This window comes from Ciconia boyciana, chromosome 2 (assembly GCF_034638445.1).
Source record: "Ciconia boyciana chromosome 2, ASM3463844v1, whole genome shotgun sequence".
Classification (NCBI taxonomy): domain Eukaryota; kingdom Metazoa; phylum Chordata; class Aves; order Ciconiiformes; family Ciconiidae; genus Ciconia; species Ciconia boyciana.
The window spans coordinates 114,993,177-115,015,937 of NC_132935.1; the positions used below are offsets into that span (position 1 = coordinate 114,993,177).

Genomic DNA, 22,761 nt, shown 5'->3' on the forward strand with positions numbered 1-22,761 from the left:
TCACCTTTGCAGGAGGATTGAAACCACCTCTGATGTGGATGATGTGGTATTATAAGCCAAGTCCTCCTCCTTGCTCACCCTCCACTGCATTTGATGTGCCACTGCTATTCCAGTTGTCCTGCCCTGTTTTGGCAGGTGCCGTGCTCCCCACTGCAGCACGGCCGGTTCAGTTTAGCCCCCTGTGTCCCTCCAGCTGTGTCCCCACAACAAGGGTGGGGTGGGAAGGAATGGTAAGAAGAGATTAATTAATAAAGGCAAATTAAACAAAACCTTAAGGCCCTTCACAGTGGCAGGGCATGTTGAATTTTAATTCCTAGGGACCTGCTCTCCAGCTCTCTCGTAAGCACTGTTTCTTAAGAGGTTAACGTTGTGCAGTACATGCTTTTCTCAGCCCTTCATCTTTTAACCTGGATGAGCTCTGGAGTGAGGCTGGAGCCTCACTGCATCCACCCTTTACAACATCTAGCCTAACAGGGACTGACTCATCTCAGGGGGAGGGAGAACCTCAGAGCAGAAATGTAAGAAATGCAATAAATAAATAAAATGCTCACCCAGTGCAAGAAAATTTCCTGTCTGCCTCCTATGAGCCAGAAGGAGAAAAAAGCGTCACTTCTGCCACTAAAAAAATCCACATAGCTTTAACAGGAGAACTGAACAGGTTTCCTCTTGAAAATTTTCAGATGAGTTTTGTTTCATCCATTACATTTTGTGTTCTGCTCCAGGCTGCCAGGCCTGAAGGAGACAACATACAAGAGCAGCGTAGTACACATCATTAGTACATGTGGCAAACTTGCTGCCTCACGTGTGCTCCAGCACAAGCACCGTGGCAGAGCGAAGTGCTTGTGGGTGTGCTTGCTGATTCCCCATGGAAGCTTAGTGCACCCTGAATTTTGGCTTGCACTTCTCCCCCCTTTGCCAGGGATTCTCTGGCAGAGACCTGGGATCCTTGCACCATCTAAGCACGACCACATCTCCTCCACATCAACACTTCTAAAAGAGTTAAATTCAGGGCGGACAGGTTCACAGCAGCCCCTGGGGGTGCCAGCTGTCCCCCCATTGGCCCCATCTCCAACATCATGCCCAGAAGCTCTGCAGTGCAAGGGGCTGCAAACAGCCACAAACTCAGGCAAAGGCACCTGAAGGGATTGCAAAGAAGGCAAACGGGCTATCAAGGGATGAAAGTGTGAGGGGGGCTCTCACCCTTGTGCCTTGAGCACCCTCCAAGCCCCACGTGCAGCCCGTTGCTGCACCGGGGCTGCATGGAGCGGCACTGCAGCAGGCTCCTGGGGGCCCAGTGTTTTAAGAGCTAAAATGTAATCATTTTAAAAGGCATCTTCTAGATATCTTGCAGGTATCTTGTCTTACCGATCCCCAGAGCAGGTACATAACCTCTTTCACCATCAGCTGCTCAATGAGAGCGGAGGGGTGGGTACGTTTTCTAGCTAACATGGTCACAAAATTATTTCTAGTGCAGCAAATACTTGCAAAGCCCTGTGTGGTTTTCAGCAGAAAGCACAGACTAAGGGATGAATGGGAGCAAGGACTATAATGAAATGACCTGCACAGGTGTCTGTGGGAGGCAGGGCAGCTTCTCCTGCTCTTTCTCCCCTGTGCCTGTCCTCAAGCCAGCCTGCCGCTTCAGGAGCCCTAAGTACACTTGAATTTAAATTGCTTGCACCCCCAGCCCTGTAACAAAATCAGCTTAGGGGTTTTACTAACTTGCAAGGCAAGTTCACGGCACTGTCTCTTATTAGCTGACAGCGCATCAAGCGTGATACAGAGCAGCAGTGGCAGAGCGGCGATGGCTGCCTCATCACTTCAAAAATCACGGACAGCACCCTATTGCTGTAATAGGGCAGTGATGCTATTTTTGTTTTTAAGGGCCTATCGCTTCGTTGCAGGCAGGTGTTAGTAAATTGCTGCTTCTGATGCTTCCAGAGGATGTGCTCTTTGGGGAGTGGTAGGTGACAGGAACGCACATGGTGAGGTCCCAAAAAAATGAGCCATGGGAAATGCTCAGCCCTGATGAGGAACTCACACCCCCTGTCTTGCCTTACAAAGAGTTGCCGCTGCCACGGTGCCTTGTGCAGCTTGGTGCCGTCAACAAAGCAGAACAAAATATCCCTCATTAAAATGGAATCACTCTGTAAACGACATGAAAAGAGGGATGAAATTTCAGTAAGAGGCACAGCTTCACCAAAAAGTCATGGATCACCACATCCAACTTAATAGGACTGTTCTCACCAGGGGAAAAAATGATCAAACTGCAGCTGAGATGACGTCTGGAGCTTTTTAACCTACCACAGTTTACCAGCAATCTGCTCTCCACTTCTGACAGAAAAGACTTTCAGCATCTTTAGGGTAAGTGTCATAAGGGAAGAGTGGTGTCAGCACTAATAATGAAATGATAGAGATATTTTCTTGCAGACTTGCTAGCACAGATTTTTGTCTTAACCTCCTTAGTTGTAATGAAAGAAATATCCTGAAGCCTGCACAAGGTACATCCCTTTGGCAATGCCATCAAGTCAATGAATTTCTGTGAACAGATTAACTGGGACAGTTGTAACCTGTCTCTATTCCCATGCCAGATCACTAATTACCTCCATTTGTTTTCTATAATGGACTTCTGTCTCTGTGGAGGGTTTTTTGCCATGAAAATTTGTCTCACTCACAGCAACAGCAAGCCTGCATTCAGATTTGTCCCTCCAAGGGCAGTGTTTTCTTTTTCACATTTCTGTGCTCGTCGGTCATACAAGGCAGCACCCACCACCCGAGCTGCTACAAGCAACTCCTGAACTGAGCGGTTCCTGTGCTCAAACACGTAGAGGCAATGCCTGCACTCAGTCATGCCCATAAAAAATCCAGAGGGATTTTACAATGGAGTCTTGGGTAAAATTTGTCTTTATGGCCCAGGATTTTCACAGTTTGTTTCAGTACCTGCCATTTCCCAGACGTAGATGCTGTAGTGCCCTATTCAGCGTGTTTCAGCCTCCTCTAGGAACAACAGGCTGCTTCTCCTTCTCAGTTGTTTTCTTGGTCTTTTTGATAAATGCTGGTTTAAAATGCTGCATTTTGAAACACTGACAGGTTGGTAAAGGCAGATACTACTTCTGCCTTTGAGGACTGGCTGCAGCCATGGTGCAGGCAGGGAGGAGGGAGCTGGAGAGTTGCAGACCTGCTCAGTTCATGGGGCTCCAAGTTGTGCAAACCGCAACAGCCCTTTTTTCCCCTCCCTCTGCACCCCAGGAAAATCCATCTTTACTCCCTGCCTCCCTCTACATTTCCTTATTATTGAAGTCTCATGGAATTTTTCTTTTAAATTACATTCTTAGAAACTCCATCTCCTCTTAAGAGTAAACTGCTGCCATCCCCATCACACTAGTGCTGTGTCTTCTGTTCAACAAGGAATCATTTTGTCTGCATCATTTTGTGAATATACATTTGGCTCTTTTTAAAAGTCACAAACTATCAGTTGCTGGTATTTTCATTTTCTATCAAAACAGAATATGTCATTAATTGATTTTTTTTTGCCTATTTTTCTGAGGAATTAAATGAGCCACACAGTTGCCTAGCAATGCAGACACAGAACCACAGTACGCATACTACTTCTTGGTAAAAAGAAGAAGAGTATTAAGAAAGCAGTGGCAATGACAAGCTCGCACATAGTTACAAGTGAAGGCTGATTAACACTGTTTTCAGCTTGGTGCCATTTGGCCAAGGAACATTCATCAGTGAAAGAACACAATATGCAAGCCACCAGCTTAGTAAGGAGCAGTGAGGGTACCAGAAGTAACGAGGCCACTGAGGTTTAGAGCAATGTATTGGCTACATTGGTTCCCAATACCTGACTTTTACCACTTAGAACATCCATGATGTAATCCAGTGACACACACCGAGGTGTAGGCTTGCCAAAAGCAATGAGGGAACGTGTGATCCGCTGAGATCACATCGCTGAAATCAACTGACTTCTAAACACTAACTTCTATCACAGCAATTCAAATTATATGACAAATGAGGATTTCAGGACACTGTGATTGTGGCTATAATTGCATCTGAGATGATACGTGGGTGAGGAGGATTCATCTACCAGTGACTAAAGCTCTGCTGATAATTCATGATCTGATCTATGTATCAGATTTATAGCGCTGGTACACTGGGGCTTTGTGTGAAAGGGGGCTTGTATGCTAAAGTGATGTTGTGAAGGTGTGAAAAACATGAAGTCTAATTATTGCTGCTGTGATGAGCAGTAAGATAACAGAATAATGAGCAGCACATTCATCGTCTAAATCACTAATAAAGGTTTGTACCAGGTACTTGTGGCACTGGAGGGGGCAGGACACAAAGCAAGAAATGGCCGGGTGGGACATGCAGGGCAAGAAGTGAATATGGTGCTGCTAATCGATGGAACTGGCATGCATGCTTAGCACAGGGGTAACCAGTTAGCTGACTAGAGAGTGAATAATAGATGCGTAAGAGAAAATGATGCACAGAAACAACAGATTAGAGTGTATACACAGGGAGCAGTAGCATAAATTCTTTGTCATAATTTGTAGGTTTGCTGCATTTTTCCTGCATGCTGTCTGATCACCTGCATAAGGCACGTTATTTACTTGGTGGTCCTATGTAAAGTAACCTGTGTCTGCATGACAAATCCTCTACGGGTGTGCGGTTGGGTCAGACTGAGAGACTCTGGTCCTTTGAAGAGATGGGATAAGAAACACCCTCTTGAGCAGGCAGTAGAAGAGCAAAGGAGTGAGAAAAGTTGGTGTGGTACTTGGTAGGATCAAAAAGACAAGAGAGATTTCTGAAACCTGCAGAGGGCATGAGGACGTTGTGTGGGAGAATTTTTCTATAGTTAAAGGGTACTGAGAAATCTGGCTAATTTGGTGCACGCGCACAGCTGGCTGCATCTGCTTTGGCACGCACATGTGTGTTGTGCTCAGGGGCACACGCTCGGAGGAGTGCGTGCTGAGCCCTTCGCAGGGATTCAGAAACTCAGCACAAAGAGCTCTTCAAATGTACCCCTGGGGGAGAGGAGCTGAGGCTGCCAGCACAACGAAACTGTGAAGTTTCAACCTTGCTTAAAAGCCTCCGCACTCACTCAAAACCTCACTCAAAGGCTTTCAAGGGAAAGACAGTTTCAAGTTGTCTTTAAAGCTCCTGAGTACTTGAGGCTATAGCTATATTGGTAGGTAATGCCGTGCAGTGGGAACAGACCTGTAGCATGATGAAGATGTAGCTGATATCCACAATGTGCATTTGGGCGGGGGTCTGCTTCAGCCGAGTAAACCCCCCCATGCCTGAGCACTGGCTGGCAGCTGCATGGTGTGGGGTGCATGAGGGGCACCCTTGGGAGAGCACCTTCGGGTCGAGCATCAGCTGAAGCGAAGGCTCAGTCCCCTGCGGCTTCTCCATCACGTGAGCCAGTGAAGTGGGGGCCAGCCACAGGTCAAAAAAAGCACTCCCGATACAAACTAAAAAGCTGATGCGGGCATACGCTGGAAGTGTGCTTCTGGGCCTGCCCAAATTCCTCACACCCAGTAGGCAGCTCTGCACCTGGCATCCTGGAGACCACCAGGACACTGACCCATCTCTCACCTCACCTGCAGGATGCACCTCCAAAGCACTCTCCTAATGCATTGGAAAGGGATGGCAAAACGGTGGTAAGAAGAGGGAAATGAGGAGACAGCTGAGGTGCCTTCCCTTCTCTCTCCCCTTCCTCTAGAGAGCATGGGTAGGAGGGAGGGCAGCCCCCATGCCCTCCTCCTCTGGAGGGAAGCTGAACCCCCATTTACCACCCGCTTGGCAGATGCTCAGACCATCAAAAGCTGGAGGATACCCTGAGGTGAAGCTCTGTTGATGTGTATTACTTTGAACCAATGAATATTTCATTACTGGAGAGAGGGAGAATATGAATCAATAATTCAGGAGTAAGGAAAGGGGAAGGGATGGGTTTGAATCACTGCTGGAGGATGCGTTTCACTTTTTGAAACACTTAAACTCTGGTTTCTTCAAAGACCACCGTAATTACATACACCTACAATCTTTTCAATAAAGTCTTAAAGCCACTATACTCATCAGAGGAACAATCATCCCTTGCCCCATCACTCTAATCAATGCGCAACATTTAACATAAGGTTTCAAACCACGATCTTCTGCTGCCTTGAGTGGGTGTGAGAGCAGAGACCACAGAAGTGCTGGTTGGAGGGGCCTTCAGGAGGTCATCTCCGATCCAGCCTCCCTCTGCAGGCAGGGGAAGAGAGAAGAGAGAAAACGGGGCTGGGAAACACCAGGAGAGGAAAGAACAAACCAGAATTAATTGAACAATAAAGTCATGAGGAGGGAGGCAATGTAGTTACGTGCCAACAGCAATGATATTTCTGTTCTAATTTCATTTTGAACTGAGCCTTGGGCAAAAAGACGAGATAAAGGATTGAAGAAAAAGAGAAGATAAAGGATTACTGGTACAGAAAAAATAATCCTAGTTTTCCAGTGAAGCAAAACAGGTTGCTTCTTCTAAAGCATTAAGCTGAGATCTCAATTTCCAGCTAGAAGTAACTGGAATTTCTGTTATTTCAAAGGAGTTAGAAGAAACTCATTTTGCCAAACACATGCCTGTTTGCTTGGAAATACTTATTTCAAACTGTTTACTGCTCAAAAAAAAAGTTTTGAAATTGTTGAAATATCTTTTTTCCGAAAGCATACATTTCAAACCAAAATCTTCTGACATGGGAGTTAGAATGCTTTTCTCACAGTAAACTTTAGTAATAGTTTTCGAATATGTAAAATTGTGGTATCAAAATGAAACATTTTACCTCACCGCTCTAAATTTTTAAAATATGGATTGAGGCTATTTCTTTGTATTATTTGTTTTTGTCCTGACAAATTGCACAAAATGTTTTCTCAACCTGCTCTCTCCCTTTGTGGTAATCTGTGCAAGAAGAGCAACATGCTGTGTTACTTGAAGCGGCAGAACACTGGATTGACGCACATTTTCCTCCATGAACAGCACTTAAAACATTTATCCTGTCCTACAGGGAGAAAACTTTTTATTATCTCGGTTTAAGACAAAACTTAATATTGCCCATATGTACAACAGCAGTACCAGCTTTTGCAATTCCTTTGTAAAACTCGCATCGCTGTGAGCGCTCATTTGTTCAATAAGAAGCAGAACAAAGGCTGGAATATCTCATCAGATTTTCTCAAAAAAAAAAAAAAAAAAAGAAAAGATGGCCTGAGGTGTATTTATTTTGGTGAATGCAGACTAAAGGCATAAGTAGGTTAACTTTAAGCTGACAGGGCAGAGTTAGTCATTAAATAATTAAGTTTGCGAATAAAATCCTGACAAAATTTCCACTAACTTCAGCAGCATTTGGATTTCACCCCAGGTGCTTTCACAGGAGACATATTTCTTTTCACAGTGAAATAAAAGACAAAGAAAAAAGGACATTAAATAGTTCAATATTTGGCACAGCTGGGACCAAGCCGACACACTTAGACACTAACCTACAGCTTCTCCAACGCTGTATTTTATCCACACCATGGAAAACCTGGGGACCTTGGCAGGCGGTGGTGAGCCCAGCATGCTGCAGGATCAGGCCCACCAGGCTGTCTCCTCCATGTCTCTCATGGACAAGCTTGAAATGTTTAGGTGTATGTGGGATTAACACCCAGAGGTGATTTTTTATGCAGCTCTACTTGCAAAAAGCAAATTGTTATTTGAGGAGGAATTGATCTCAGTTAATTTTAGGCATCTCTGGTATAGATGCGGGTATAGACCAGGACCTGCATCCAGCCTCGGGCTCACGTGCCTTTATAAGCAACGGAGAGAAAAAGGCACTTTAAGGGTGCAGCTCATCCGACCCCTTTGCAATGCCAGCCAGGCTGAACTGCAGCCCAGAGGGCAGTGGCAACTCGTGCTCAAGAGAAACCAGCTGTGGGCTCCAACGCTTAGAGGAATCTTGCCTTGCCTGTCTGAATGGATTGGCGTTAAATTAAGAAAACAAGAAAACAAATAGACAAAACTTTAAGTGTTTTCTGAGGCTTTCCCATCTCCTCTAGCATCCTGGGCTGACCAGCCGTGGCATGGCTGCCCTCAAGACTGGGGGAGCTGGTACATCCCAAGGGTCATACCCTCCTCTGTGGCTCACCTGCAGTCATGTGTTTGCTTCTTTTAATGCTTCTTCAGTTAATTTTCGTTGCAGATTCGTTCACAGGACTCATAAACATAATGACTGACATCATTTGGCGCTACACTGGAGATTTCATGGCTCCTGATATTGTTTGCAGAGTCGTTCGCTACTTCCAGGTATAGAAACCTCGTGCTCCCCTGTATGCCCAAGCTCACGTGGCTTTGTGTCCCCACAGCAATAAACCCTAACAAAAATGTTGTATAGACATTTTTCTAGTATCAGAAGTGCTAAATGCTGAAAGTGTTCATTTAAAGTTGAAACACTTTTAGTTAAAGCATTTTACATGTTTTAAATTTTGTGGACAAGATAAAGGAAAAAGATCTGGGTGAAAATACAAGGGTTTTTTTTTCTTTTTCTTTTTTTTTTTCAGTAAAAGTTTTCAAATATTCCTAGTTCAGTGTTCTCGCTGACATTATTTTCTGCAATAAATGTATCTCAACTGCTGCCTCGTATACCTTCTGCCCCAGGTGGTCCTTCTATATGCCTCGACTTACGTCCTTGTGTCACTAAGCATAGACCGGTATCATGCCATAGTTTACCCAATGAAGTTCTTGCAAGGAGGTAGGAGAATTTCTGTACCTTGCTATTGCTATGGATATTATTGGATAGTTTTTTTAGTTTCAAAATTCTTGACCTTATTGCCATGAATTATTCATTCCTGCTGTAGCAACATTTGGACTCCGTTACAGTTTTCCAAATGGCAAAGGAGCTGTGGTTTTGAGATTTATTAAGCTACACTTAGCCCTCAGCAGTTTTTATAAGCATTGTGATAGCAAAGAATGAAATGACATTTAAAAAGTATAGAGGTTTTCATTATCTTCCAGCATTTTGAGAAGGTTATTATGGGCAAAAGCTATCCCTCATAGAACTATATTGACTCTACGAGCCACAACAGCTATATTGTCTATTTATTCACACTAAAAAATAACTTGGATAGAGAGTGCAGTACTGAGAATTCATACACTAGTTTGACAAGAGAACTTCAAAAGCTATAGCGTATAAGTTTGGATATCTATTGTTTCATGTAATTTCTTCTATTTGTTATTTTTACAGCACTCAAATATATCCTGGCTGCTTAGCAGTACAATTTAAAGAACATGCTTTCTTTCCTGCAGAGCCTGAAGTGGGACGTTAAGTATGTTGCACTGAGTGAATAAACAGAAATAGCAGGTGGGGAGGAAGGGGAACAGTTACAAGAACTATGAGGTCCGCAAGATGCACTTTAATCAGACACAAATATCATTCTTGTTTTGGAGTAATGATGGCTTTTGACAGCCTGCTCTATTCAGGGGATCAGATTAATGGTCCTTTCTGGCCTTAAAAACCTATGAATCAATCACAGCCCAGGCAGTGGTGCAGCTTTGGCAGATGTTAAGGTCTGAAAACTTCAAATACTTTGTGAAATTTAGCCTCATATTCCCCAGTGTGCAGGCTAACTTTTTCAGACTGGGGGGTTTGATATCAAGGTTTTCTCAGCAGGCTCTGGGATGCACGGGCATGCTCTGCAGCTCCTGCCGACGTTGAGCTGGGCTGGGGAAGGCTCATAAACCACCTGATGCACCGACTGCCAGCTGAGCAGAGCGAGCTGTGAGATAGGCTCACTGACATTTTGTCTTCATACGTGGTACAGGAAAAGCAGCACTTGTTAAATTACCGCCTGGGCCTAGTGAAGAATTTGGTGGTTAATCTTTGCAAACCACTTTGAAGTTGAAAAAAAAACCCACCAAGCCACCTCAAATCTTTATAAAAGCCTTTTTTAAACTCAGTCCCATTTCCTATACCTATACCATAAGGGTTTTTCTTTTCTTTTAAGACTGGAGAAAAGCAGACTTTCCACCCAGCTGAGGGGCAGCAGAACCATCAGCTGGGTGCAGCTCTGGAGGGGGGAATCAGGCCACGAGCAGAGATAACACTGGCAAAGCCCACCTGCCTCTGGCAAGGGCTTGCTATACACTGAGGGACAAGCAAAGACCAAGTTCAAAGGGAAAAAGGAGGCAGATGTAAATTCAAAAGAGCTGTCTCGAGAGGTATATTTACCATAGCAACTTCCCGGAATATACATAAATATTCGCCTTTTGCGCCCAGCTATTCCTAGCAGAGGTGCTGGGGGCAGGGGGGCTTTTGAAATGCCCTCTTAGCTATTCTGCAGGCAGAGAACAAAAGAGATTTACGAAACTTTGTCTTTGGTGATGACACAGAGAAACTTTAAAAATACTTCTGAGTCAACCTGTGGCAATTTTCTTTCCAAAATGAAGCATCCCCCAAAATACTTAAATCAAGAAACAAAAGAGTTGTTTCTCCTTATCAATTTTAAAAATTATGTTTCCATGTAGCCTTGAAATATCATTTTGGAAAAAAGATCAAACATTTTGCTTTGAAAATGTCAAACAATTTATTTTTTTTTAAATTGTGGTTTAGTTACTAGCCTCAAGTCATGTTAAAAAGCATTTGCAATGAGCTGTACTTTGCATGGCTTCTAAGAAAACAAACTTCAACAGTTAGATGTTTTGTATTTACCTTGTGAATACATAGATGACTACAGAAAGTGCAGGATGCGGAAGAATTATACATTCTAATCCTAACACTTTTACTGTATGAGGTACCTAATTCAATAACCAAAAGGGTCATTAAAAAAAAAATCGTAAAGATTGAAAAGAAAAGAAACTGAGAAGCTATAGCAGAAGACATTTTATGAATATTTCACCATGTTGAAAAGGTATATGCAAACAGTATACAAACTAAGCAACAGGCAACAACAGAACTGCTTAAGTAAAAGACAAGACCCAAGTAGGTGTAAACTGTCTCCTGCACGGCTTTGGGCTGCAAATGATGCTGAGGTCCATCAGATCAATGAGGTTCAGGAACAGCTCGCTCGCTCTGGATTTAAAACCTAATTTTAAAATGGCACTCACTTTATAGAAGGATTGCATAGCATTGCCGTTCATGGTAGTGGGGAGCAAAACTCCTCACAAGAGGTGCATCCCCGCCACGTGTTGCTGGGAGGAGGCAGATGTGCACAAAACCACTGCTGCAGCGCACGGATGGCGGAAGCAGAGTAAAGGGGATGGTGACATGAAAACATCCTTTAGGAGAGCCAGTGCCAGAGCTCATGACTGAGGTTTCTGCTCCAGCCCTGGGTGTTAGTCGTGACCACCCCAGTATGAAAAACTCTCCATTTAAAGAGCAATATTGTTTTTAAAGGAAAATACTGAGACTGGCTGAATAGAATATCATCTTTCAGAAGCTGTAATTTATTTGATTCCATTTATAATAGATATAGTTCTAGTTATATGGTTTGCTGGCATTTAGAGCATATTAGAGCATTTACAAAAAACAACATAAAAAAACCCCTGCTTGTGAGGCAGCCAATTAACATTAGTCTGATAAAACAAAAATCTACTTACCTAGATGCTATCAGTGCCCTGTAAAGCCCTTTAGACTAGCAAGGCCATATTCTAACAAACATGAGGGACATTTAAAAACAAGATTAAACAAACATTGCAGGTAATGTTTTAGAAAACACAAAGATAAAATACCACTCTTGCCCAACCCAAATTGCCCACTTCTCTTCAAATTAATGGCGTTGCTACACAGTGCAAAAAATAAAGTATATTATCCAGTTGTGGTCTTTTCCCCCTAGAAATAGACTCGTGGGCCCCACTGAGGCTTATGTGTATGTAGTTTAATTAGCTAGCTCACAATCGAAAAGCCCTTTCTGTCAGGAAATATTTTGTGAAACTTACTCTTAATATTCCTTTTGCTAAGTTTATTCTGTTATGCTTTGGGAAACTTTACAGTTCTCCTTTGCCTGTGCAATATTTATAGACTTAATCTAACCCTCTCACTTACGTAGATGTCATCAGAGTTCCCTTAAGCCCTAGATTAGCAAGACCGTATTTTGCTGAACGTGGGTAGCATTTAAAAATGAGCAGGATAAGTGAATATTTGCAACTGATGTTTTATAAAGCATAAAATTACTTTTTGAATGTTTCTCCCACATGCTTTCATATTGCTCTTTGAGCTTCAAGGAGGAAAGACGTTCTTCTTGATATGCATAATTTGAAGTGATTTTCTATTTCACACACAACCTCGGGTATTTTGTAGGACAATAAAGTATTTCAACGCCAAAGCTTCCCAGATCAAAAACTCTGTCCCCATCTGTTCCTCTCTCAGTCTGACTCAGGAGGAATAACTGCTGCTCAGAATCACTGGTACTCCACAGATCAGCCCTTATTCCCCACACTTTTCGGCTAGAGCTACCTGGATTTTAGCCAGAAGATGCAGATTTGTGAAAACGAAAGCCTTGGGGCTGTTTGCTCCAACCCATTCACTTTTACAAAATCCCATGGGCGCCAGCAGGCATCATTTGGTTTCCCACCAGTTTTCCCCACTCGGCAGCGGAGGAGGCCAGAAGTCAAGGGGAAGCAGTAGCCCAAACCTGCCAAGCGTTTTGCGATCCTTCAGCTCCTGATCTTCACCATGAGGTCCATCAGGATCTCCTAGTCGATGTCTGTTGTGGCAGATAAAACAGGGCTGAGCACTTGAGCACCAGCCCACCATCATCTGCCCTGTCTCACAGTTAGCAGTCCACCCTTGGCATGGCTTGGGCATATGCCCATCACAGGAGCTGGGTTTGGTCCCCGCCATGATATAGAGAACTGTAGGAGATGCCTGGGCTCTCCAGGACCACGTTTCTTTGGGGCAGTAAAGTTGCAGCTGGAGTTAAAGGCAGCTGGTTGTGCAGTTTTGTTCTGATCCTGAACTGAGGCATTTGCTCTTTCCTGACAGGAAATGTTTTGCGAGCTTTCTCACTACAAGGTGCATCGAAATGTTTAATTTCCATTCCAAGGAGGACATTTCCCCCGCCAGTACATCCAGTACGCCCCAACCTAGTTTATGTTTTAAGTAACCCTTCCCAGTCCCAGCCTTCCTGTTATCTGTAGCACAAGGGCTCCTTCTTCTTTTCTGTCTCTGTGTCCTCCTGCCGACTGCCACTTTGCTGTGCCAGGGTAAGAGCGTGCAGTAGGGCAGGCCTGCCGTCCTTTGCATTCATTCATGAGGTTGTCTTGGTGGCACAGAGGAAGCCTTTACATCTCACGTTTCTGACTTGCTGACCCTGATCGGTGCCTTTCTCATAGCGTTTCAGATTCAATGGGCCCTTAACACCTTTAAATAAAACATGTAAAATACAAGCCCATAATGACATTACTTTTTATCATGAGAGAAAGATGAAATCCCCATTCTCATTTGCAGTCTTTTCAGCATTAGCCAGCTGCAGCCCAAAATTCCCTTTCTTCACTCAGTTTCCTCCTCCTCCCTGCCTTTCTATCAGTACTGCTACAAGGGGCCAGTTGCACCAGCACCCCCATTAACACCATCTGTTTGACTCTGTTGCACAGAAAGACAGGCGAAAGTTCTTATTGGAGTGGCCTGGAGCCTCTCTTTCCTGTTTTCCATACCGACTCTGATTATTTTTGGGAAACGGCAGCTCTCCAATGGGGAAGTGCAGTGCTGGGCTCTCTGGCCTGATGACTCCTACTGGATACCCTACATGACGGTGGTGGCTTTCCTGGTGTACTTCATTCCTCTGATCATTATCAGGTAAGCCTGATCTACAGTCAGCAAGCGTGTGGTGAAAGCTGTCAAGTGTGCAATCAGCTTAATGCTTTAATTTCTACTCATTCATTACGATTTCATTTCCACACCTGCCTTGTAGCTGCTTTGGTTTTTACCACATAATGCATGGGTCGCTGTACTTGCCCTGGGTGTTCTCCGTGAGGTATTAATAGCCAGAAACATTTTCTGTGAAAAAAGGACTGACTCTCTAAGTGTGCCCACTTACCTCCACAGCTTCAGGCTTGAAACATATCTTTATAAATCCAGTATGAATGTCTAGCTATGATGACAAAACATAATTTTAATAAAAGAACAGGAAACCACACTTAACGCTAATTAAAGTAAAATTAACTTAAAGTGCTCTCAAGCTTCATAGTACTAGAAGAGTATTTCTTCATCAGGATCAGAAAGAAATCTCCAAACGTTTGAAGCTGCCAACCACTCCTAAAATAAGAGCAAATAAAATTCTTCCTGTTTTGTAATGGGAAACCTGAGCTGCAAATATTTAGGACTGATTTGCCCAAAATCACAAAGGCAATCTGCAGCAGAATCTGTTTTAAACTGAGGTCAACCAATATCCCAGACTGTGCTTAGTGATCAGTGAATTTTATTGCCTCCCTCTGGGGTGCTGCCATTAGCTGCTGTTAAACAAAAATTATCTAGCCCTGAGGAGCTACCAATGCAAAGGAGCAGTTAAAAACTGACGTGGAAGGGGAGTGAGGCTTCCTAACTGCCTTGAAAGGCTGCTGGTGGCAGTAACTTATGCTCCGAGCCCTTTCCTTTTTTTCCCTTTTATTCTCTTTCAGTAGCAAGGTTACAACAGGATTCCTTGGTGTCCATCTCTTTTTCTTTGTGGCAAAGAAGATTTGCTGGGACTCCTTTTTTTCCCCAAAATTCGGTGACACACTGTTTGGGCTGTGAGAGAGGAACTATGTTTGCATGTCCCTTGGACATCTCTCTTGGTCTATCTGCTTTTCCAGCAGGTGATGAGCCATGAGTCTCTATGAGCTTCCTGCTCATTAGCACCCCAGGTGGGGGGGGGGGCTGATCTTTTCTAGATGGTGACAGGACTGGCTGCATAAGCTAAATAATAAAGAGCATGTCATGCTTGTAGTTCCTTTCCAGTTGAGTTGTGCCTTGAAGTTTCTTAGTGCTTAATCACAGAGATTAAGTTCTGCAGCTTCTAATGGCAACAAGTTTATCTCTGATAGAATCAAAACCACGTGGTGCTTGAACTCACCTAGCTGATTTTTTGATGCGGATTCAACATTGACCAGTGTTGCTCCCTAGAGAGAAGGGACAATTTTTGTACTTTGCTCATAACATATCAGTTTGCTAAACCTTCCTTTTTTGTGCCAGATTGCACAGATATAGCAAACAAAATCATGAAAAGTTCTCCTTAAAGAAAAGACATGATAGCAATAGAGAAAAACTACTCCCAGATTGTCCAATTGCTCTTCCTTCCTAGGCATGATCATTTCTCTTTCTATGTTTTCCTGTATCTTAAGACCAGCCTAGTTTTAAATAAACCAAAAAATATTCTTGGGAATAGGTAAATAAAAATGTGGGTGGATCTGCAGCCCAGCACTAGCAGCAAAAAGAATAAACACACGCAGAAGAGACAAAAAGTAATTTAACTGTGCAAAAGAAATGGCACTCGAAAACTTTGAGGCTGGCTGTTACTATGAGAGGAGTTTTGTCACAAATTTTCTCAAGTAGCTAGCAATCAGGAAATTCTAGCCAGCATCTTAAGAGTTTTAGGAAAAAGGCCCATAGCCTGTCCAGTTATCAGTCATTCCACAGGTGCGTGAAACATCTCTTTCACACTCAAACTTGATTCACATGCTTTCTATTACAGCCACTCCTTTTTACATGGCATATATACTTGTTTGGCAAGAAAAGGCAAGCTACATAGCAACACATATTTCAGAGCTGCTGACATTATGCTCCCCTCCTCCCTTCCAAAGGAAGATATTCAAACCAGACAGCTCTGTGACTTGCTTTACAGTAAATCCCCAGAAGCAAGAAGGCGATGAAGACTTGAGGGAAAGGGAAAGTCAGTGAAACTGGCATTTCATGAGATTGCCCTGACAGCTGAGACATGAATAAAGCACCCTAAAATTTTTGCAGCTTTAACCTTAAGTGACTTTCACACAAGAAATTTATGGCAGGACAGGAACTTAAAACACAGGCCTCAGGGCCACAGTGCAGAGCGGTGCCCATTGCCTGCCCAAACACGTTCCTGGTTTCTGTATACACTAACACAAATGCTCCCATGTCCTTGCCAGCAGAAGTCAAATTCTTGACAGATCCTAAGCGGTACCGGGCACTGGGAGGAGGGAAGGGGGGTGAGCCAGGGAAGGATTTTTTTGTGCCCATTTATTTCTAGTTGTCAGTGGTACTGTTTTCTTCAGAATAGAGAGGATTGTCTAAAACCATATAAAAAGAGGATTACTATCAGGGCAAGGTCAGCAGAGACATTATGAACAAATGCCATGCAGTTTGGAAAGAACTGGCTATTTTTTCAGAACATTTTTTCAAGTTTCAAGCATACAACTGAAGGTTGCAACTTCCTAGCTGATGCATCTGCAAAACATCTCTCAACATAGCCTCAAGGCGTGATATCTATTTCTTTAAAATTTCTTGGCAGTCCAGCAGTTTAAAGCTAATCCACCTAATGTAGCTGCAGCATATAAATACTCTGGTAAGCAGTTTGCAGCTAAAGAATGGCAGGAATGGCTGTTAACATCTGCAGGGACTCATTTCTCTGCAAAAGTTTTGTTCCACCAAATACTTTCAGATGCACAGTAGGTTTGATGACAAACAAGACGCTGTTTCATAAGGCTGAGTGAGAGATCACGTACGTTGTAGTTGTGTGTTACTCTGTCAAAAGATTAATTATAAAAATGAAAGGTGTTATTTAGTAAATGAAGGAAGACATTTTGTGATTTTTTTAATTTAATGGCCTTTAACTGAAGATGTTATTAAAAAAAGGCTACAACATAACGATGGAGAAACGATCCATAAATGTGTGACTGAAAAGTCAAGGATCAGTATCTAAGATGCCGGGAATACAAATAAACCAGAAGCCAAAGCACACGCCACACTTACTGAGGAAGTGAGGCAGGGTACACACAGAGAAAGAATAAGACCTTTTCTGCAATAATTCATTTTATTTGTGCAGCTACTTTATTTTCTCTGCCAAAGCACTCTGATTTAGCTGCATGGCAGGTGCCTGACGCAATGTGGGACACTGGCTGGCGGAGTTAATTCTTAATTAGTTCTGCTGCCTGAATCTGCTGAAAACCTAACCTCTAGAGCAAAGCAGTTCACTGATGACAGCACTTTTTCTGGCGCAGTTCATCCCAGATGCATACAAAGGATAAAATTTTACTTTTCAGGTGCAGGACTTAATTCCACACTAGATACGCTGCTTTGGCTGAGCGGTTTTCACTCGCTACAGCCCAGGTACCATCACCTTTTAAGCTTCTCTCATCCATCCCTCAGCTCTCTCGGCAGAGCTGTTTTCACATGTTCCTGACACAGCCTTCAACTAACTCACAGGAGTTGTGTTATTCATAACACCGCAGCCCATGGAATGAATTATTTAGCTGATAACCTTATGCTCAGTCTTGATAACCCTTCCACCAACGAGCTAATCCCCCAGATGTGGTGTGAGCAAACCCTATAAATTCCAAGCCAAAACACGAAACAGAAGAAAACAACCATCTGTCCCTTTTTTTTTAATGTATACATAAAAAGGCAGTCTATGAACAAAACTACAACAGCCCTGACATATTTAAATACTGGGGAGGTCTGTTCCCACCACTTCTTCACAACTGGAGAATCAGCAATCAGTTATCAAACAGCTTGTGGTTTTGTGGCGAGTTTTTTATCTGATTATAATACAAATGAACAAGACCTGAATAATGAAAAGAGAATGAAAAGCTGTGATTAGATTTTTAACCCAAGTGTGTGGTTATCTTTGAGAGCTAAGAAAAGGGGAGAATATTTGTTCTTTTCATGTAAAAGCTCCCCTCCTTCCCACTATCTCAGTGTCAGTCGGGGAGAGCCACAGATCCTGCATCAGGTTCTTCTTTACAGCGCTTAAAAATTTGGCCTGTTCTTCCCTCTAATTTAGACTAATCTACCACTTTTTCTGCAGTTGATATTGTCAATCTACCAAAACCCATAAAATTCAGAAAAATTAATTAGGCAACCTGCAGTAATTAGTTCTCTCCTATTCTGGGACAAGTATCATCAGCTATAACCAAAGCCATTTCTCCTACGCCAAGATACACCAAGCGAAGTTCAAACAGTACCTGTGATAGTTGAATACCTCTGATACCTCAGCATTGCTGAACAGAGGTTAAATATGGATCAAATCAAGATTACAGACTTCTCTCCTGCAAATATTTGCACCTGGGCCCCTCAGGTCCTGTGATGGGTTACTATCCAGAGCTACTGGGTTTCTATTCTATATAGCTACTCTGTGCCAAACCATAACTATATTCTGGCACTTGAGTATCCAGAAATTCAGAGTCTTTTTAGCTGTTATTCATGATTGCCAAATATATATTTTTATATTTTAACCTGATAAATGTAATACATAGGCATTTATCTAATATAATTCAAAATTCAGGTTAAAAAAAATTGCAAAAGTTCCTCTGGAAGCACAGAGGGAAAAATATCCATCTGCTGTTTAAAATCAGAAGTCCAAAGAGAACATTTGCTTTGGAGCAGCAGAAAAATAATTAGAAGAGAAAAAACAGAATCAGCTAAAAGGAAAAATATGGAACTAAAACCAAGACACTGCAATGAAATAAAAAATACATTAAATAAAAGGTATTTGTCTGAATTAGATCAAATAAAGGGAATAAAAATACCATTAATAGAAATATCAAAGGTCATTTTTTTGAGCTTGATTCAGCAAGCACAATAATTTTTGCCTGCAATTTCCATTTCTAAATAAAAAAGCCTAGATCTTGCACACATGTTCTAATTTCTGCCCATCTATTAACTTACCCATTACACATGCCTACAATGGTTTGTTCAGATGAAGTTACATATGCCTTTTGTCTTTGGATAAATAGTGCTGTAAATTAGCTACCATAAAACATAACGCAGCTGCATCACTTTGAACAAATAAAGCACAAGGAACAACAGGCAATGCTGGATGATAAATACAAGCAATTAGCAGGGAGCTTAAGTGTACTTTTTGCCATGGTAAAGGCTCATTTTACTAGCTGTCGTGGTTTATCCCCAGTCGGCAACCAAGCACCACTCAGCCGCTCACTCCCCCTCCGCCCTGTTGGGATAGGGAAGAGAATCTGAAGAGCAAAAGCAAGAGTACTCATGGGCTGAGACAAGAACAGTTTAATAATTGGGAAAAAAAAATAATAAATTGTAATGAAAAGGAAAACAATGAGAGAGAGAGAGAGAGGAACAAAACCCCCCAAAAAACCCAAGTGATGCAACCCCTCACCACCCACCAATCGAGGCCCAGCCAGCCCCCAAGCAGTGATCTGCCCCCCGGCCAACTCCCCCCAGCTTATATACTGAGCATGATGCCATGTGGTATGGAATAGCCCTTTGGCCAGTTTGGCTGTGCCCCCTCCCAGCTTCTCCTGCACCTGGCAGAGCATGGGAAGCTGAAAAGTCCTTGACTGGTGTAAGCACTACGGAGCAACAACTAAAACATCAGTGTGTTATCAACATTATTCTCATACTAAATCCAAAACACAGCACTATACCAGCTACTAGAAGGGAAATTAACTCTATCCCAGCTGAAACCAGGACACTAGTAAATACTGAGGCTGAGTGGAATGCTATCGTAATGCAATCATTTATTTTAAAAAAAATTAAAATCTGTGTTTAAAGAGTAGTCAGATTAATAACTCTTATGATTGTTAATATCAATACCTAGCTTTACCAGAAGACATTCTATTTTCCAAAACAAAAGTGATCTATGAATTAAAAATAAAGATGGAGTGGGACTATTCACGGTAGCATTTGTATGACTAACCATAAGTTAGTTATTTACATGGACAAAAAATGCTGTAATTACCAATGGGGTCATATAAACAATACCATTAACTAATAACATGCTACAATGAACGTGCATCTTAGTCCTTCAGAATTTGGATCAAGCTAAATTGCTTTTGGAGATGCAATGAATTTGATTTACTGAGATACATCCATAGTCTGAACCATATTCTTGTATTTTCCTGCCACCTCTCCAGATATGCATCTTATCAGGGCTAGAAAAATCACTGCATTTTCAGATCAACAGCATGTCCTTTCTATCCTGTGGTCTTCAAAGCCTGAGCAGCTCTGTCTCAAAAAGCCTTGGATTATTTTTCCATCCAGGTTTGACTACTACACCTGAGCTCTTTCTTCCCTTTCTTTAGTCTCTCACCTGCAAATAATGGGCCACAACAACTCATATAGTATTTTAATATCATAGTATGCATTAAAATGACTACAGCATATGTTTATATAGCCCCCAAGAATCCCCAGTGAGGGCTGGAAGACCAGTGCACTACGCACTTACAGACACAAAGAAACCTGACAACATCTGAAAGGCGACAACGAACTATACATCACATCTCCCGGTGCTTTCAGTGGAGACAAGAGCAAGCAGCATGCAGGCATGTTACATCTGTTGGAAAATGAGGTTTGTGGCAATGTGTACAGCGTGCTTTTACATCTTGGCAGCGAAGGCTGAGTAGCTTGGTGTCAAGAGGAAGGAAACAGAGATTACGATACGGTCAGAATGGTGCAGACCATTGCCAAACACCCTCCTGTCCGTCTGAATACCAGTTGTCATCTGTCCCCCGCTACTCTTTGCTCATCTGCCACTTCATTTTCCATCAAGTGGGAATTTCTTCCCACCCTTTGAGATGTCACCAACCACCACATCCTCCTCCAGCCGCCTTTTACAGAAAGAAAGAAGCTACAAATGCATTCTGAAAAAAGCCTGCTTTTCCCTTGCAAGAAAAAGACAACTTCTGTTCCATAAGTGCTCTCTTTTTATTGTTGTGGCTTTGAAACACACACGCAGATGCCTTTTATGATCTTAAGCTTTGGGTGACACATTTCTGGACACTCCAGTTTCTTAGCTCCATGCCAGCATAGCTGGGGAAAAAAGAAAAGATTAGGCACTAATAAGATCTGGAGTCCCAGAGAGATCAAAGCATAAAGGCATAATTGTGGCTGGCAAAACAGTTGCTGGGAAGTGTACCTAGCATGACAAGTGACTCGTCTTTCCTGACACCCACCCTGAGCAGCTTTACACCACCTCTGGTCCCCTCCCGATAAGGAAGGCTCCAGTGGATCCAGCTATAGAGAAAAGAAAGATGAACAGAGGCAAAAACACCAGTACAAATCCACTATATTGGCAGCACTTTAGAAGCCACTGGATTAAACCAGGAATTAAACTTTCCCCTGGACTTCTAAAAATTAAGGATTCAAATGAAACAGCCCATAATCTCATATGTGTAATACCAAGTGAAGAAGACAGCTGCTATAACTGCATCTGGTGAAAGGGATGCTCCTACCAGACTCTGCAGCCAAGAAGGCAGGATTTCTGGGGTCGGAGGGAAAGCAAGTGAGGAGCCTGACTTCTTAATTCAATCCTTGTGGCACTTAGCTGGAAGTAGGGAGTCTGAATATTTTGACTATGGAGTTAGGCTCCTTCATCCTGATGCTTAGGCAACTCCGAATGTGGCCTGCTGGACACATGCAGGTCTCTATCAGAGGGGATATTGTTTCAACTGCAAGTAAAAAGGTCAGGCTAGAGATAGCAGGCTAGGGAGAAAATAGGACTTTTAGGAGCTGGCTGGAAATTTTCTTGAGATGACAACAATTATCATTGTAATACATTCTTATTCATTGGAACAATCAAAGGAGAAAATACACATGAATTTTCCACCATTGTCAGTACAAAGTACAAAGGAACTCTCAAGTGCACCAGCTGATAAATAAACAGGTTCTTGAAAAGCCAGGAGATAAAAGGAAAATGTTCAAGTCAGCTGGGAGCCATGCTGGATCTTTGAAGGGATTAAGGAGGGCAAGCTGGGGTCCGCGGCAGATGCATGCAAAACCCTCACTGGGCAAGTATGCTACTGCTCTGCTGCACAGCCTGGACTTGCACGTTGAATTTCCATCTCTCACCTATTAAGCCTAGAAACCAGATGGCTCAAACTTCCACAGAAAGGAAACCTCCAAGGCACACAAGTACTGCCTTTGCAAGCATGTCTAGGAATTGAGGGTGCTGCAGGAAAGGCTTGTATATCACTCTGAAAGTTCTACCAAGAATAATGTCTCTTCTGATAATAAAAATAAACCACATGATAGTAAGACGTATTTTGTCTCTATAAAGCAGCCTGAAATAATCTCCTTAGTTGTACCTTTTTCACCACTAAGTCGCCACTAAGGTTTATGGCAAATAATGGTCAGGCTGCCCCAGGCCCCCCAAAACACTGCAGTGTATTGCAAACAGCACACAACGACTTCTGTCATGATGCTTGTTTTTTACATCAGGGAAACATGGCAACCCGAGTGCATTAGCTAAAATATTTTTACATTATTTTTGTCTTCTTTAGCAGACTAAAAAGGAAAACACCAGTCAAAAGTATGCTGTTGCTTGGTGATTTTAGCTGCATGTTATGCATGCTTGCAGGAGAAAAGGCAGACAGAGCAAGGCCTCGTTTTGTTTTTATGTAAACTGCTGAAAATGTAACATCCTCATCTAGGATGTGGCCTCAAACAGCTCTTCAGCTTGAAGGAATTATTTTACCCGTTCTGTCTTAAATAAATAGAATTCCGGATCTGTTGTCGCCTAGGGAAAGGTCATAACTATCCGAGGTCATTGTGGACCAGGGCACTTTTCATCTTTACCATTAAAAGTATATGTACATTCCCCTCTAAATATGCAAATTGTGGTGGATCT

General features: G+C 42.7%; 1 protein-coding gene across 1 annotated transcript in view; it reads left to right on the top strand.

The window, feature by feature from the left end:
• Positions 1–22,761, top strand: part of NPSR1 (neuropeptide S receptor 1) — a 60,801-nt gene that overhangs the window by 32,763 nt on the left and 5,277 nt on the right. The window contains exons 3-5 of the mRNA XM_072851413.1: positions 8,205–8,308; positions 8,660–8,753; positions 13,592–13,793. Coding sequence (XP_072707514.1) covers positions 8,205–8,308; positions 8,660–8,753; positions 13,592–13,793 — 400 coding nt within the window. The remainder of the gene's footprint in view (positions 1–8,204; positions 8,309–8,659; positions 8,754–13,591; positions 13,794–22,761) is intronic.